The following is a 14674-nucleotide window of genomic DNA, read 5'->3' as shown; positions in this document are numbered from 1 at the left end:
AGGCTGTTTTGCATGTGTGTTTGTGTATGAAGGGTTTGAAAAAAGTGACAGCTGCTGTCATGACATGGAGGAAATAGTCGTAGGGTTGTCACAGTGGTACAAGCAGGGATAGGGGGTTGTTTTGATAGGGTCTGTATTTATAGGTTTCGTGGGGGGAGGAGGACAGCTTGCGTTGAAAGGGGGTAGCAGGTTGAAATATTGCAAAGGGTTATTAGGCTGATTGAAATGACCCGATTCTCTTTCTGCAGCTGATGCCCAGAGTTCGATGAAAGTGGTGTGATCATGACTGTGAGCTTGCCTGTGCATATTTGCATGCATGAATGTCTGCATCTGCGAGGAATAAGGTGCTAGACTCCTGATAGGCCACGAGAAGAAAGAGAGACGGGGAGAGTTTCAAAGAGAACTGATTCCAAAAAGTTTACCGATGCTAAAATCTTGTTTTCTTTTTCACAGAACGCTGAACAACAACAACATCAGCAGCATCCCCGTCTCTAGCTTCAACCACATGCCCAAACTACGGACTTTGTAAGTCTCACAAATCCCACCACTTTTCTACTGATCCGGAGATATTTCCCATAAAAATAAAACAATATTCCACACACAAACAGGCAAAGCAGAGAAAGGGCTGAGTCCTGTGTGATTTCAATGGGAGTAGACAGGTTCTGTCATTCCAGTCAATGTTGGGTGGCAGCCATAACCACAGAGTACCACAGAAGGGTCTGTAGCAATGCCAGGGGCCATTATTCCCTCCATCTAAAGACAACAACTGGCCCAGATAGACACAAATAGCCCCACAAGTCTATTGTGTATTGTGCATTGTATGTGATTACTAAATCTGAAATTATGCACAAATTAAAACAATTATGCCTGCTGAAACTCTGGACCGTGACTCCACTGCTCTTGCGGTGACATTTTAGGCTCCCAGTGGGGTAGTATTATATGGCTGTTCTGTTTGTGTGCACACCATGCGTCTGCACACATGGATTTGCGAGTTAACACACATGCTCCAGAGGTCCACCTCACCACGGCAAGAGTTATTCTGGACAGGCACAGCACTGCAGGAATGCAGTGTTTGGAGTAGGTTTAGAAAAGACCTCTTTAGTGTTCCTCTTTTTTAGAAAGTGTCATTTATAATCATCCGTGCAGCGTATCATTTGTGTTTTGCCACAGGGATTGGATGTGATGAGTTGTAGGAAAGAATAGACACGTTTTATGCTATTTATGTCTTCAGCTTGTGGTATTTTAGACAGAAAAGGAAAACTTCTTCAATCAATCAACTTTTCTTTTTTTTCCCCCTCTCATTTAACAGCCGTCTCCACTCGAACAATCTGAACTGTGACTGTCACCTGGCGTGGTTGGCCCAGTGGCTCAGGCAGAGGCCTACAATTGGCTTATTCACACAATGCACTGCCCCTCCTGAGCTCAGAGGACTTAATGTGGCAGAAGTACAGAAGCATGAATTCAGCTGCTCAGGTAAGATACATTTACAATAAACTTTTGACCAGCAAACAATGCATTTTATAAAAGTTTTTTTTGTGCAAAAGGCAGCAAACAAAATGGTTCTTTATGACAACGTCTCCCTGTGGAGTAAATCTTTTACGGTCCCCTGGTCACACTGACACAAAAACACAGGAAGTATCCTGTGTTTTTGTTTCAGTGTGTATTCACCTGGCAGCCACATGATAACCTGGCAACCCCATGCTCTCTTCTGGCCTTTGCATGAGTGCCCACCTCTTGAGGAGCTGGCGCTGTTGCAAGGAAAATGCCCAGCGCACAGCTGGAGCGATGGCTGCCCCCATTGACAGTAGACCCTCTGTCCTCAATTTGTCATTATTTATAGCTTCTCACCTTCTAGCACAAGGATAACTGTGGCTTTGAAATCACTATTTCTTTTGCGGTGTGTGCGCATGTGTGTGCGTGCGCGTGCACGTGTGTGTGTGAGAGACAGAGAGAGCATGTGCATGTGGGTGTGTCATGCCGTGCATTGGGGTTATCATATCCGGACAATGGAAAAATAGCATGAGAACCTCCACTCCCCACAAGGCCATCTCACTTGCAACGCCAGCTGCGAGGGGTGTTTGTGTCTACGTTTGTGTGTGTGTGTACCTCTCTCTGTCTCTCTCTCTCCATGGGTTGTGATTTTTACGCAGCCATACGGCGTGACAGCACAGATCATTAACTATTCATCGCCCAGGGAAAGAGACTCAAAGCGTGGGAGTGTAACGATTCCAGATACGAAAGGGGAGCAGGGGGTGTCAGGGAAATTTGGTTTCTGATAGGATACTGATACAGAAAGTTGAGGTTTCGAATGATGGAGAGCTGTAGTTCATGTAGCATACATATAAGCTGCTGTTGTGTAAAAATACCTAAAAAAGTTAGGAGTGTTGTAGACAGACAAACATTGATTTTTTTTTTTTTTTTGAGAGTGTCAATAGCTGATCGTTTTTGTCCCTGCTAACACCAGCAGGAAATCTGCCGCTACTATGTATTTGTGTGTGTAAGTACACAGTGATGCACACACACAAACACATACTAACAGTTTCTTCTTGAGAGGATGAGTGACCAGAAGTTGAACTCCCAGTGAAGGACTCATTAGGGACTGGCTCGCTGGCACATGCATATACACACATACTCCTGTTTTTTTGGGTTTTTTTTAGTATTTTTGATGTTCAGCACTGTGTGGTTGTGCGTGTATTTAGTGTGAGCTGTGACCAGGCCAGGCCACCTGCGGGGGATTTGGGGTGGGGTGGCGCTGTGTTGGAAGAAAAGAAGATGGAGAAGCGAGGCGTGTTGCTGTTATGAGAGGCAGGAGAAGGAAAACGGGGTACAGTGTGTTATTCATCGATTCGAAATATGATGAAATTCTGCAGCACCCTGTGTTATGACTCACTTTCTTTCAGTCCCAGTTTTAGGCTGGAAAGCACCACTGTATTGTAAATTTTTGCCTGTAATGAGCAGAGTAACACATTTACTGCTTCGCTTTGAGGAAAAATATTTTTCCAGGCAATGATTTATCATCGGTCCCCTTTAAAAATGGGGTCATTCTTTAATAGTTTAAAAAAACATTGCTGTGTGCTGTATACCAATACTTAATGATTAAAAAAAATGGAAAAGCGGATTTAAAAAGTACTAAATCCAGGTGAAAATTGGATTTTAAACAACATTTGCAGAATAAACACTCCTTCTTTAACTTTCTAAATGCTTGAAGGGACTCCTGTGCAAAACCAGTCACTCATTTGCGTTATCTCACAAATTTCTGCAGTGAGATGCATTTTCTGTTCTCCAAACAATTTTGTTTCTTTCAAAAAGGTTTTTAGGTTTGAAATCTGGCTGAAAATCTTTTTTCCCCTTAGCTGTAGCCAATTACACAAGCGTCAGTTTCTGCTTTAGGATACAGTTACTCCCGTTTGTCTTAATGGGCTTTTCTGTGTGTTGTTTTATTCAAACCAAACATTACGCATAACTCCCTTGATCGTTTGCAGCAGATCAAACCCAAAGTTAAAAGGTTCTTGTGCCAACATCATGCTCTATATGACAAAAAATGGATGACTAATTCTACCGCATAACTGCTCTCACAATATAATACAAAAGTAAAAATATTGTGTTTGAGATGAATAATTAATAATAAATTGCTTCAGGGTTGAATACAATACAGCTCTTGTAGTGTGAAACAGGAATTACCCTATAAAAATGGGAAACTGCAGAGGAGACAAATGGGAAGAGGCCAGCGATGGAGGGGAGTTAAATATCAAGACTTGTGAGCACATGGACAGAAGCTAATGGCTTGCAGTGATAAAGAGGCTGAAAATGAGGATGTTAAAAGGGAGTATGAAAGTACAGGTGGAGCAGGGGAAAACTGCTGGAAGAAGGAAAGCAAATAAAAGAAGGGCAATGGGAAGGTAACTGGGTAGCAGAGAAGGCGAATTGGAGAGATAATGGGGGATAGGCAGGAAAAAAAAAACAGGGGAGGAGCAAACATCAAACAGCTTCACCTCAAGTGTACCTGTCACAGAGCTGTCATTGTTAAGGGCGCTCCAGCTGTGCTCTGCACTCCCCCTGATCCCAGGCCTGTCAGATATGCCATGTTGGATCAGAAGGGAGTTTTTCTCTGCCCTACACCTGATCCCAGATCTGTCAAACCTCTGCCGTCCTCTGATCACAGTGCCTCATATCGCATGTGCTGAGGGACTGTACCAGTGTCACACTCGCGATGATAATCGCTGACTTGATTCCCAGATGTGTCGAAGCATTCCGTCCCATCAGGTAATTGATTATGATTGACCAGATGTATGAAGTCTGACCTTAAACATGTCTTATTAGCTAAATGGTCCAAACGCTCGCGCCAGTAATTTTATGGTAAACCATAATGATTCTGGAGTTATGCTTTCTCTGTCACCGACTTTCACCATCACTCACTCTGTCTTCCTCTCGCTGAATGTCTACTCCCACTTGGCTCTCTCGCCAACATTTTTCCACACAAGCTGAGCGATAGATAGGAACGCGATCAAATATTCATGGTTTGAAACTTGGATTAGTAATGCTGTGTAAATGAGGCCATTTAAAAGTCTGTTTTATTCATTTTATCTGGGTTAGACTTGCGTACACACATCTTGTACGCACACACCAAACACGCTGTACTGCCAGCGCAAGCGCCTGCTCTTCACCACACTGTTGACAGTGCCATAGCTATTTGAACAGGTATCTAGAGACAGTATGACGGGTTGTGTGCTCTGTATGCAAATTAAAAAGTTGAAGCTTTTTAGAAGTGGAGAGGTGGGGGGTTGTAAAGCTGAATGTGCAGAATGGCATCAGTTCTTCCCAGAGAACGCAGACTCAGGAGGAATATTTGCGAAGAGATCAATGGATGTTATTGGGAGACCTTCAATTGCCACTCCAGCTCATTCAAGCGCTTTCTCTCCCCTACATCTACTTCGGCACTGCTTTGATATATAACCTAGTTTCTTACCCACTGATTCTAAAAGCTATGTAAGTCTTTTTCTTTTATTTGTTTTTCTCATCCCTAGGAATGCGTGTTCATTTGCAATTCAGCTTATAAAACAAAGGCTTGATGACTTGAGCAGCCGCATAAGAGTTTGAGCCTCAATTAGGAGCATGAGGGGCTTTATATCACCACAGAAAGATCTCCAGCAATTACATCCATTACATCTTGTTATCCTGAAACCAACAAATTCACCTGTGCTCACACACCTGTAGCAGCTCCACATTCCTCTCTTTTATGCATATCCTTCCCTCTGATTGTCTCTTCAGGACACCAGGAGTCTTCAAGCCCGCAGCCTTGCAGCACTGGTGGAGGCTCTTGTCCTGCCATGTGTACCTGCAGTAACAACATCGTGGACTGTAGAGGAAAAGGTCTGACTGCCATCCCAGCAAACCTGCCTGAGAGCATGGCTGAAATGTGAGCGCACTACTTCTTTCTTTATCAAACATGTGACAAAAAAAAGCTTTTACAAAAGAAAAAAAAGTCTTCAAATAAAAACCATCTGTGTCTGAAAAATAATAAGTGCAAAATCTGATACCGCCTGAAAACTTTAGAAATATACATTTTTCATGACTGCTGCACTGCAGCTATCACAAATGTCCATAATTCTTTACAGAGTGTTTTCATGGACGAGTGACTGACATGGAAAAGATTCATTATAAACTCCTCAAAAATTCTTAACATTCTTAATTTAATTCTCTTTGCATCAGTCAACGTTTTCTTTAATTGTAGGGGTTTCACAAGGCCGGGGGAGATATGAGCATGCTTGTTTTATGTACGCATGCTGTTCTGGGTTAGTTTTTTCAGCATGAATCACCTGGCAGGGCATTCATCATTTTGCTGTGCACTGAGAACGACACATACAGTCTTACGGTCGACTGTAGATTGAAACTGCATGCTCTTATCAGCTCAGATGGCTGTGAACCACATGCGAGTGCTTTACTAACATCCCTCCCTCAGTTTATCAGCCCTCCAACATCTGTCTGAGTATTAACTGTTTACGGCCCAGGATACTGTAATTCCTAGGAATGCATGGCTAAACTTTTCAAACGAGTCTTTTTTAGTTCTCTTTATCGGGCTTTCATGCCACTCGCAGAAATCTGCATGAAATGGCACTGCAACTTTGTGATTTATGCATGGTGAGAAAAAAAGGAGGATGAAGGGAGGAAGCCAGCGGTCGCATTGCATGTTCTTCCAAGGAGCATGTGTGTCGTTAGGAGGACACAGCAAGTTTCTAGGTCTCCTCCTCCCCATGGGGTCTGTTTATAAATACCCAGCTACCATGGAAGTCACAGATCCCATGTTCCCCAACAACCCTGACCCATTTCTAGTGCAGTGGCGTTCTGAATTTCCTAATTTGGACATGCTGGTCCACACTTCTTGTTCTTCTCTAATTAAATGACCACCCAAGAAATACAGAGACATTTCTAAAAGCTAGGCTTCAGGCATCTTGCATTTTTACTTTTGGGATATAATTAATTCAGCCTGATCTTTAGTCCTGGTCTACAAACTGTAAAACATGGGAAAATTGAGATGCAGTTTTGCAATGTTTTATGGTTTGTAGACCTCCTCAGCATGCCCTCCAGTTGTAATGTTCCACAAGTGGGATATCATACACACTAATATGATCTATGAGACTAATAACCAGTGAGCTGCACTAATGGGTGACCAGGGAAGCTTCTGAAGGATAGCTCTATCATGCACGTTTTATAGAGAGTGGAGTCTATCTGGATAGCAGATGGGTTAGGCCATGTTAAAACCTTCCCTGCCCTTCACATCTAATTGGTGCTTTACTGTGTTCTGCTAATAAACTCTACTATGCTCTGACTCATCTTTTACAAGACCACAAAGGTAAATCACTCTGTTATATTATGCCTATTCTGTCCTGCCCACCAGGGCCTTACCTTACAGGTTTAATTCCCACAATTTTCTTTCCTGTACCCGTGTCTCCTCCTCTCTTCATTTTTTTTATCACTACATTTCACTCTGTCCTCCCTCCCTGTCTCCCCCCATTGCCGGATTTCAAGGAAACAAATCAACGCCGAATAACTAAAAAAGAGGGGGTTGAGGCGCTGGTCCGTTCTGTAACTTGGTGCAGCAGGTTTGATCTGTGCTTGAAGTTCATTATAAAATCAGTTGCAATTACAGCAAGGGCGGCTGCTAGATATCAAGGCTAGCCTAATACCTTGTTAATGAGGCCCTCTGTAACTCACGAACACACACGCATGCTGCTCTCATTATGTACAAATCGGAGGATTGCGAACCTCTCTGCCCCGTTTTACCCTAATGAATGCCAGTGTTGTGTTTATGGCTGCCGAGGATGTGAGCTGGTTTCTGGTCCTCTGTCTTGTGAAACCAGGCCCAGTTAGCCTGAACGCTACCACAACAGATTATTATGCGCCATAGTCCCCGTCTGCAATGAGTGAATGCTGCCATAAAATTCTCCCCCCTGCCTTTCATCCACACCGCTATGGCTCTGCCATCTACTTCTTACTCACGCACTCACTGGGTGAATACCCAAAGGCATAATGTGTTTCCCCTTAATGAAAACCATGCCCAGGCCCTAATGAAAAGGATGAAGAACATTGATTAGACTGATACAAACAAGAGAACACACACACACTCAGACACACATACAAATGTTGAGCCTGATAAATTGGATGCAAACCATTGATCGTCGGTCCACTGGCAACTCTGAGAGATTCTATCTTATTTTTTTCCTGTCTGCCAATTGGACGGAGTAGCTCCTGTGTTGATTGCAGGGATTAAGTCGCTTCCACATATTGATCTGGAAGGAGTGACAATGTGAGAGCTTAAAAGTTGTCAGGCAGGCAGTGTGTGTATATCCTTGTCTGGCTCAGAGAAACACACCGGGATACCACAGCATGTAGGCATGCTTATACACAGCAGCCGTATACATACACATACAAACATCATGTAGAGTGCCAGACTGGTTTGGACCAGTCAGACAGACTGGTTGATGAGAGAAGGCGCTAAAGCCACTTGGCCCACCACTCTGCCGCATGGTGAGGGCAGAGGAAACCACAGTGCTGTCACTCCTCTCTAAATCCACAGACTCGCTGGGACATTCAGACAAAAACAGACAGAGAGAGCATGTCCACCACAGGAATCTGTGGTCTGGAATCACTGCTATCCTGAGAATGTCAGTTGGATTTCTATATCTCTCCTTAAAGGCCACTCCTTTTGAAGGGGAAAGATTCTTGATTACCAAAAAAATAAAAAATAAAAAAAAAATGTGGAAACCCCAAACTGTTAACTGTTGTGGCTAATGACCCAACAAAACATTTACCCCCCATGGATAGAAATAAACATAGTCATGCAGAAGGCCTAAGAGGCATGTAGTAAATCTGAAATGCCTCTAACGGAGTAATTAAATCCTGTGGAAATGGTTGCACGCCAAGAAGTCACATACTTAAGAAGGTGATGGTTAAATCTATCAACAGCCATCCTTTGGCCAAAGAGTTTTGCAGATTTTAAAATATTTCTCATTTCCCTGCGGTGACAAATAGCATCTTAATGATTTTTAGATTCTGCCGTAACCGCCCGCCCACCGCAGGCCCATGCCTCATGGTCTGCAGCCAGTCCCTCTGCTGGGAGGCAGAATGGTAGACCAACCAGACAGGCTTGCAGCTGGCTCCCTCTGGGCCCTGCTAAGCCTTGGTAAGGACAGTTTTAAAAGCTGTGAACTGACCTGCAGATAAACAGCCCTCTGCCAGTTACACAAGGGAATTGGTCTGGGTCCCAAGTAGCAGTTTGAAACGCACATATGCATACCCGCTCTAATGGGATGTCTATTTCCCTGGGCACATCTGAGACTGATTAGAGTCGGTTACTGCTCTGTACTACATGCCCAAGTGTATGTTTGTCTGTGTATTAATTTCATTCTTTGACAGTTGTTTTATGGTAAGATTTTGTTTCCCGAGCGCTTTCCTTGTCAACTTTACTTCAGCAGCTCTTAGGCTCAGAGGAAAAAGTAAACTCAAAGAAGCAATATTTCACCCTGCTGCAAAGGTTTCAGTAGACACTTTGCAGACACCCTGAGGATAACAGCGAATTTAACAAGAACAAGTGAGATCATTATTGATCTCAGGATCTCATATGAGAACATAAGTGCTGGAAACTGTAAATGCTATCTCACAAAGAAATATGACTTTTAGTTTAAAAAAAAAAAGGCCTTAACACTCTCACACAAACCAAGACCGAGCATTTTCCCCTCCAGTCCTATTCCTCAGCACTTTAGCATTCACACTGTTTAATGGTTCTGATGATGTTATGACTCCAACATGCCTGGACCTATTACAGCTGGGGAATAGATCTCCACTAATATAATCAGGCCAATCACTAAGGGTCAGAGGTGATTACTCAACTCTGTTAACATGGAGAACTCTATTGTTTGTTTAAATAACACTATATCTTCTTCTCCTCTCCTCTCCACTTCTCTCCTCTCAGACGTCTGGAGCAGAATGGGATTAAGTCTGTTCCACCCGGAGCCTTCTCTCCCTACAAGAAACTGCGTAGGATGTAAGTACATCAGTACACTCACCCTCAGGGCTAAATAATACAGATGAGAACGAGAAGTTTAGGGCTGGAAAAAGAAGCGACAATTGGCGGTCTTCTCATTCCACATCCAGGGAGCATGAAGTATTTATTTTGTCTGTGCCTTAAGAACAAATTCTTGTTCTCAGACTAGTGGTGGCATGGAAAGCAAGCACTCACATCCTACATGAGCGTAATAACAGCTCTCATTTTTCAGTGCTATATACTGGTATTCCCCTGGTTAGTGTTGTGTCCAGTCTGAGTGTGTGTGTTGTGTGCCTGCGTGGGCAAACTGCAAACCACCGGCTGGGACGATGATGATGAGGGGACAGAGAGTGTGTTGGAATGAGGGCTGAGGCTTCGTTCTCTGAACAGTGACAGGCGGGCAGTTAAACACGGAGTGGTTTTTCACCCGTTGAGCCAGCTGTCCGGCCAACTAGCCAGCACACAACCAGGCAGCCAAACCCATACCTCCAACACCACCAGATCTGACTGACATAGCAGCGGGGAGATGGAGGAAACCGGAGGTCAGGGAGTTTTTCTGTCCTTCTTAAAGGAATTCTCACGGTTTTATCATCCAGCCCCGGGGACAGTTTGAAGTTCAGATGAGGTGAACAGAGAGCAGTAGACAGAGCAAAGCAGCTGCTGTCTTAATGTAGCTCCAAGGTAATCCCCAAAATATTTTATATTTTATACTAAAATTAATTAGTTTTTTTGTTTGAGGCTATACTATATATATTGGAAAAAATGTCAGCAATGACAAACCAGACTATCCGGTGTGTCCAATGTCTATGTTAAACTTGAATAAATCCCTTAAACTAAAAAGGCATTGCATTAACAGTAAGATTAGCAACAAGAAAAGTCATTATGTTTAACTGAATATTGTTACAACCATTTAAAGATATACATAGAAATTAAAGCAGGGTTTTTTGTTGAATTACAAATGCAACAAGTGCATAAAAACTTGAACCTTGTACAGAAATGCAACAAATGAAGCAACTTACATCCTATTCAAGCAACTAATCACTGAAGATTTAATGACAGAGTCATTCTCAAACAAATCAAATGCAGTTCAAAGCGATTCACAAGCACAAGAGACCCTACTCTAAGCTCAGACTTACAGGAAATTAATGGTACTTATATAGTGCTTTTCTACTCATGCACTTTGTACAACATAGCTCATTCAAACAAGCGAATGCGGTATGCATCTCTATAACTATACATTTGTACTCCACTGGACACAGCTTGATCTTCAGTATCTTGCCCAAGGATGCTAAAGATGGGAGAGTGGAGCACCCAACCACCAACCTTGCGATTAGCTGATGACCTGCTCTACCTCCTGAGTTACAGCCATCCCTATTTGTGGCATATTTATCTGATTTTTCTAGAGGTGCCAAACCCAATCTGAACGCCTCAAAAGCAGAGACAAAATGTATCTAAATCAGTGGTCTTGATCTGTTCTTCTTAACATACATGACCTGCTACTGCTGCTCATTCTGCTTTTAGCAACAACAATGCATGGTCACGTATCTTTGTTGACCCTAGAGGCTCTATTGATTCAGCTGGCTATATAGTCGTAATGGCTAGGCCAGTCCTATGTCCTACACCCTGAGCACACAGTATGCAGACAGCATCTATACATTATGATGAATGTCTCTTCAGATTCATCATATAATCTTAACCGGGCTTTCTGAAAAATGACTCACTCAGAGAGGTTCAATATTTAATTAAGAGGCAAAATCAGCTGAGTAAAAGTTTTTTAAAGGCTATTGTGCACTTGTCTGAGCGTTTGCTATTCGTGGTTTGTGCACCGCTTGTGCTGACCCTGCATGTCCTTTTCTTCCAGTAAATGTCAACCCCACACATTCTCTCTCACCTTGTCCCAGTTTGAATGACCTACACATGAACCATCCCTTTAGACAGGGATGCAGTAAGCGGCCTCACTCACCGCCACATGCGTAAACACGCTAGTGTCTGAGTTTACAGACACACACCAGTGCACATGTTGGCTCCTTTGCTGCGTTTTCATTTCCAGGAAACCTCAGTCCTTTGCAAAAAGACAAATGGCCACTTATTTAACTGTTACCCCCAAATGAGAAAATATCCCTCTTCTTCACCACATGATGATTTCCCTTCAAAGGTATCCAGTCGACTCGAGTTCAGTCCACATACTCCATTAACTCTGTCTCTCCATCTGTCTTTCTCCCTTTCTGTCCCACTGTTCCTCGTTTACTGTTGCATTTATTCACACAGACATGCACGCACATAAACACATAGACACACGGGCTTAGTGGTTATCCTGTGGGGAGAGGCCTGTGGATCCTATTAGCAACAGCTATGTTCAGAGGCAGTCTACCGTATTTCACTTTGGATTTTGGCCCTGCATCACATTTTTTTAATTTTTCTTTCTCTCACACACACACACACATGCACATGCACACATAGCAACGCAGCAGAAGAATGGTTGTTTGCCACTAATAATTAAAGTAAATGTTTTGATTGGCTCCAAGGCTCCCTTGAAGAGACGCACCATTAAATATGGGAGAAAGCTGGAAGTCATCCTCATCCAGCTCGCAGTACGTTTGCTTATATTTGATGCCAGCGAGAAGCAGGGGCCATGCATCCGCCCCACCTTCAAAGGAGTCAGGCTTTTCATAAAAAGAGGAAACTGGCCTTTTTCCCAAATTCTCAAATTCCTTGACTAATTTTAATGTGTTCTTCTCCAACACAGAGATCTGAGCAACAACCAGATCTCAGAGATAGCTCCTGATGCCTTCCAGGGGCTGCGGTCCCTCAACTCCTTGTAAGTAGCCCCGAGCTGAGCTTGTGCATGAGGAGCCAGTGGGCTGTCATATTCTGACTAAAGCGAGTCTGTGTTGTGATTTTGCAGAGTGCTGTATGGAAATAAGATCACCGACCTGCCTAAGGGGGTGTTTGACGGCCTCTATGCATTACAACTTCTGTAAGTGGATTACAAAGACATACACACACACAGACACACACACACACACACACAAGACACTCTGCGGGCATATATTCAATACCAGGCACCCTGTACTCCTACTCAGTAAAGAAGTCATAACCTTCAAATAAACTTTGTTCCTATGCATAGTTTTCTAGATGGAATGTATAATGAATGAATACATAAAAAAATTCTGACAAGTTGCTTTTTCCTTCTTCCCTCCCTCCTTTTTTTCTACTTTTCTTTTCTTCCCCCTTCTCTCAGGTTGCTGAATGCCAATAAGATTCACTGCGTTCGTGCCAACGCCTTCCAGGACCTGCAGAATCTCTCGCTGCTATCGCTCTATGACAACAAGATCCAAACCCTCGCCAAGGGCACCTTCACTTCACTACGAGCAATACAGACCCTGTGAGTGAAACACACACACACTGAAACACACACACGCTGCTGTACACGCTCTGACATATGCTGATCCGTTACCATAAAACATGAGCCAACACAGGAGTTGTTTACTTGCAAGTCTGTGTAATAACACAGGAATGGAATCACGAGGTAGAGAGGTGAGTAAATCTATCATCGTCACAAACACCCAGACACACACACACACACACACACACACACACACACACACACACACACACACACACACACACACACACACACACACACACACACACACACACACACACACAGCTTCTCCAGCTAGATAGAGATCAAAAGCAGCACATCTACCACACCCAGTCTTTCCACCACTGTTACGGAGACAACACCAATTCATTGAAATTAATGTCTCCTTTTTTCTGTCCTAAGCAACAAGGCAACACAAACACTGCTATCAATACAGACAGCAGACGGGCATCTAAAATATACAGCATAAGGTTTTCTCATTGTCATAGAAACACCTGTTGAGGTTGATAGTGGTGATGATGATGGTGCTATGGCTTGTCTCACCACACATACACACAAACTTAAAACAGCACTGTATTAAAGTGTCTCAAGCTTGTTTTTACACTTGCATTGAAAATACAGGATGGAAGTGCACAATGAGCGTTTCTACCAGTCTCTGGCATCCCCAGACTGGCTACGTAAGCTGGATGCTGCTCGAAGTTAACAACAAAATCAGCTATAGATTGTTTTTCCCGCTACAAAACACTACTCAGAGAGCGCTATTTAGTTCTATTATATGTCTTCCAAAGTGAACAAATGACACAGAAACGGTCTGGTTGGATAATAAATGTGTTTTTCAAGTCTTAATCTTAAATTATTGCTCAGGTATGTGTTTCTGTGGTTCCAGGTGAGAGTCTGTGCCCACACATGAACATCAGTTTTCATGTATTTATTCCCTTTCTTCTTCTGTCTTTTCCTCTCAACTTTTTTCCAGTCACCTGGCCCAGAACCCATTTATTTGCGACTGTAATCTGAAGTGGCTGGCCGACTACCTGCGCACCAACCCGATCGAGACGAGCGGCGCCCGCTGTGCCAGCCCACGGCGGCTCGCAAACAAACGCATCGGGCAAATAAAGAGCAAGAAGTTCCGCTGCTCTGGTAGGCCGGTGGCTCCGTGTCACTCTGCTGAAATTCATCCCTGCTGGTCTTCTCTATTTCTCAGACAGGCTTTGTTGTTTTTATGCCACTTGTCTCACGCTGCTCCTCGCTGACCTTCTGTCTTTCTCTCTGCTGGGAGTGACTTTTATCCCTCCATGATAGCGCGTTCAATGAGCGATCAGTCCCGGCAGAAGGTTTTACTTTGCCTATCATTTGCTGTGCTGCTGCTACTCAATCAATATCTGCCCAGATGAACTTGGGGCCAAGGAGAGAGGGATTGTTTGCTTTTTCTCCACTTTCCCTGCATAATACCACATCGTGAGTCTGGTTTCACATTCAAACCGCAGTGAGCTGAGATCACCAGTCCAGGCTGGTGTTAGGGCTTAGAGTTTCTGCCTGTGCCCACCATTCCCCTGCCCTTTGCCAGTCATAGGCTCCCATCCCTACCAGCCGCTGTCTCCTCTTGCTCTCTTCATTGCTCACTACCCACCGGGCTCATGTTTCCTTCATGGCCCCTTATTCTCTCTCTCCTCTTCATGACACTAGCCAGACTCCATCATTCCCACTCCCTCCACTGTGTGCCCACCATTGTGTGTACACACTTTGCTACG

At 43.7% G+C, this 14674-nt stretch overlaps 1 protein-coding gene across 3 annotated transcripts in view; it reads left to right on the top strand.

Annotated features, from left to right (window-relative positions):
* Positions 1-14674, top strand: part of slit1a (slit homolog 1a (Drosophila)) — an 86111-nt gene that overhangs the window by 48893 nt on the left and 22544 nt on the right. For all 3 annotated transcript variants that reach the window (XM_085428164.1, XM_085428165.1, XM_085428166.1), the window contains 8 exons: positions 454-525; positions 1310-1473; positions 5269-5416; positions 9470-9541; positions 12288-12359; positions 12447-12518; positions 12783-12926; positions 13900-14063. In XM_085428164.1, coding sequence (XP_085284290.1) covers positions 454-525; positions 1310-1473; positions 5269-5416; positions 9470-9541; positions 12288-12359; positions 12447-12518; positions 12783-12926; positions 13900-14063 — 908 coding nt within the window. The remainder of the gene's footprint in view (positions 1-453; positions 526-1309; positions 1474-5268; positions 5417-9469; positions 9542-12287; positions 12360-12446; positions 12519-12782; positions 12927-13899; positions 14064-14674) is intronic.

The sequence above is a fragment of the Rhamphochromis longiceps genome, linkage group LG13 (assembly GCF_057381845.1).
Source record: "Rhamphochromis longiceps isolate RC_006_pf linkage group LG13, R_longiceps_female_GT1.1, whole genome shotgun sequence".
Taxonomy (NCBI): domain Eukaryota; kingdom Metazoa; phylum Chordata; class Actinopteri; order Cichliformes; family Cichlidae; genus Rhamphochromis; species Rhamphochromis longiceps.
This window is presented reverse-complemented; position numbering and strand designations above follow the sequence as displayed.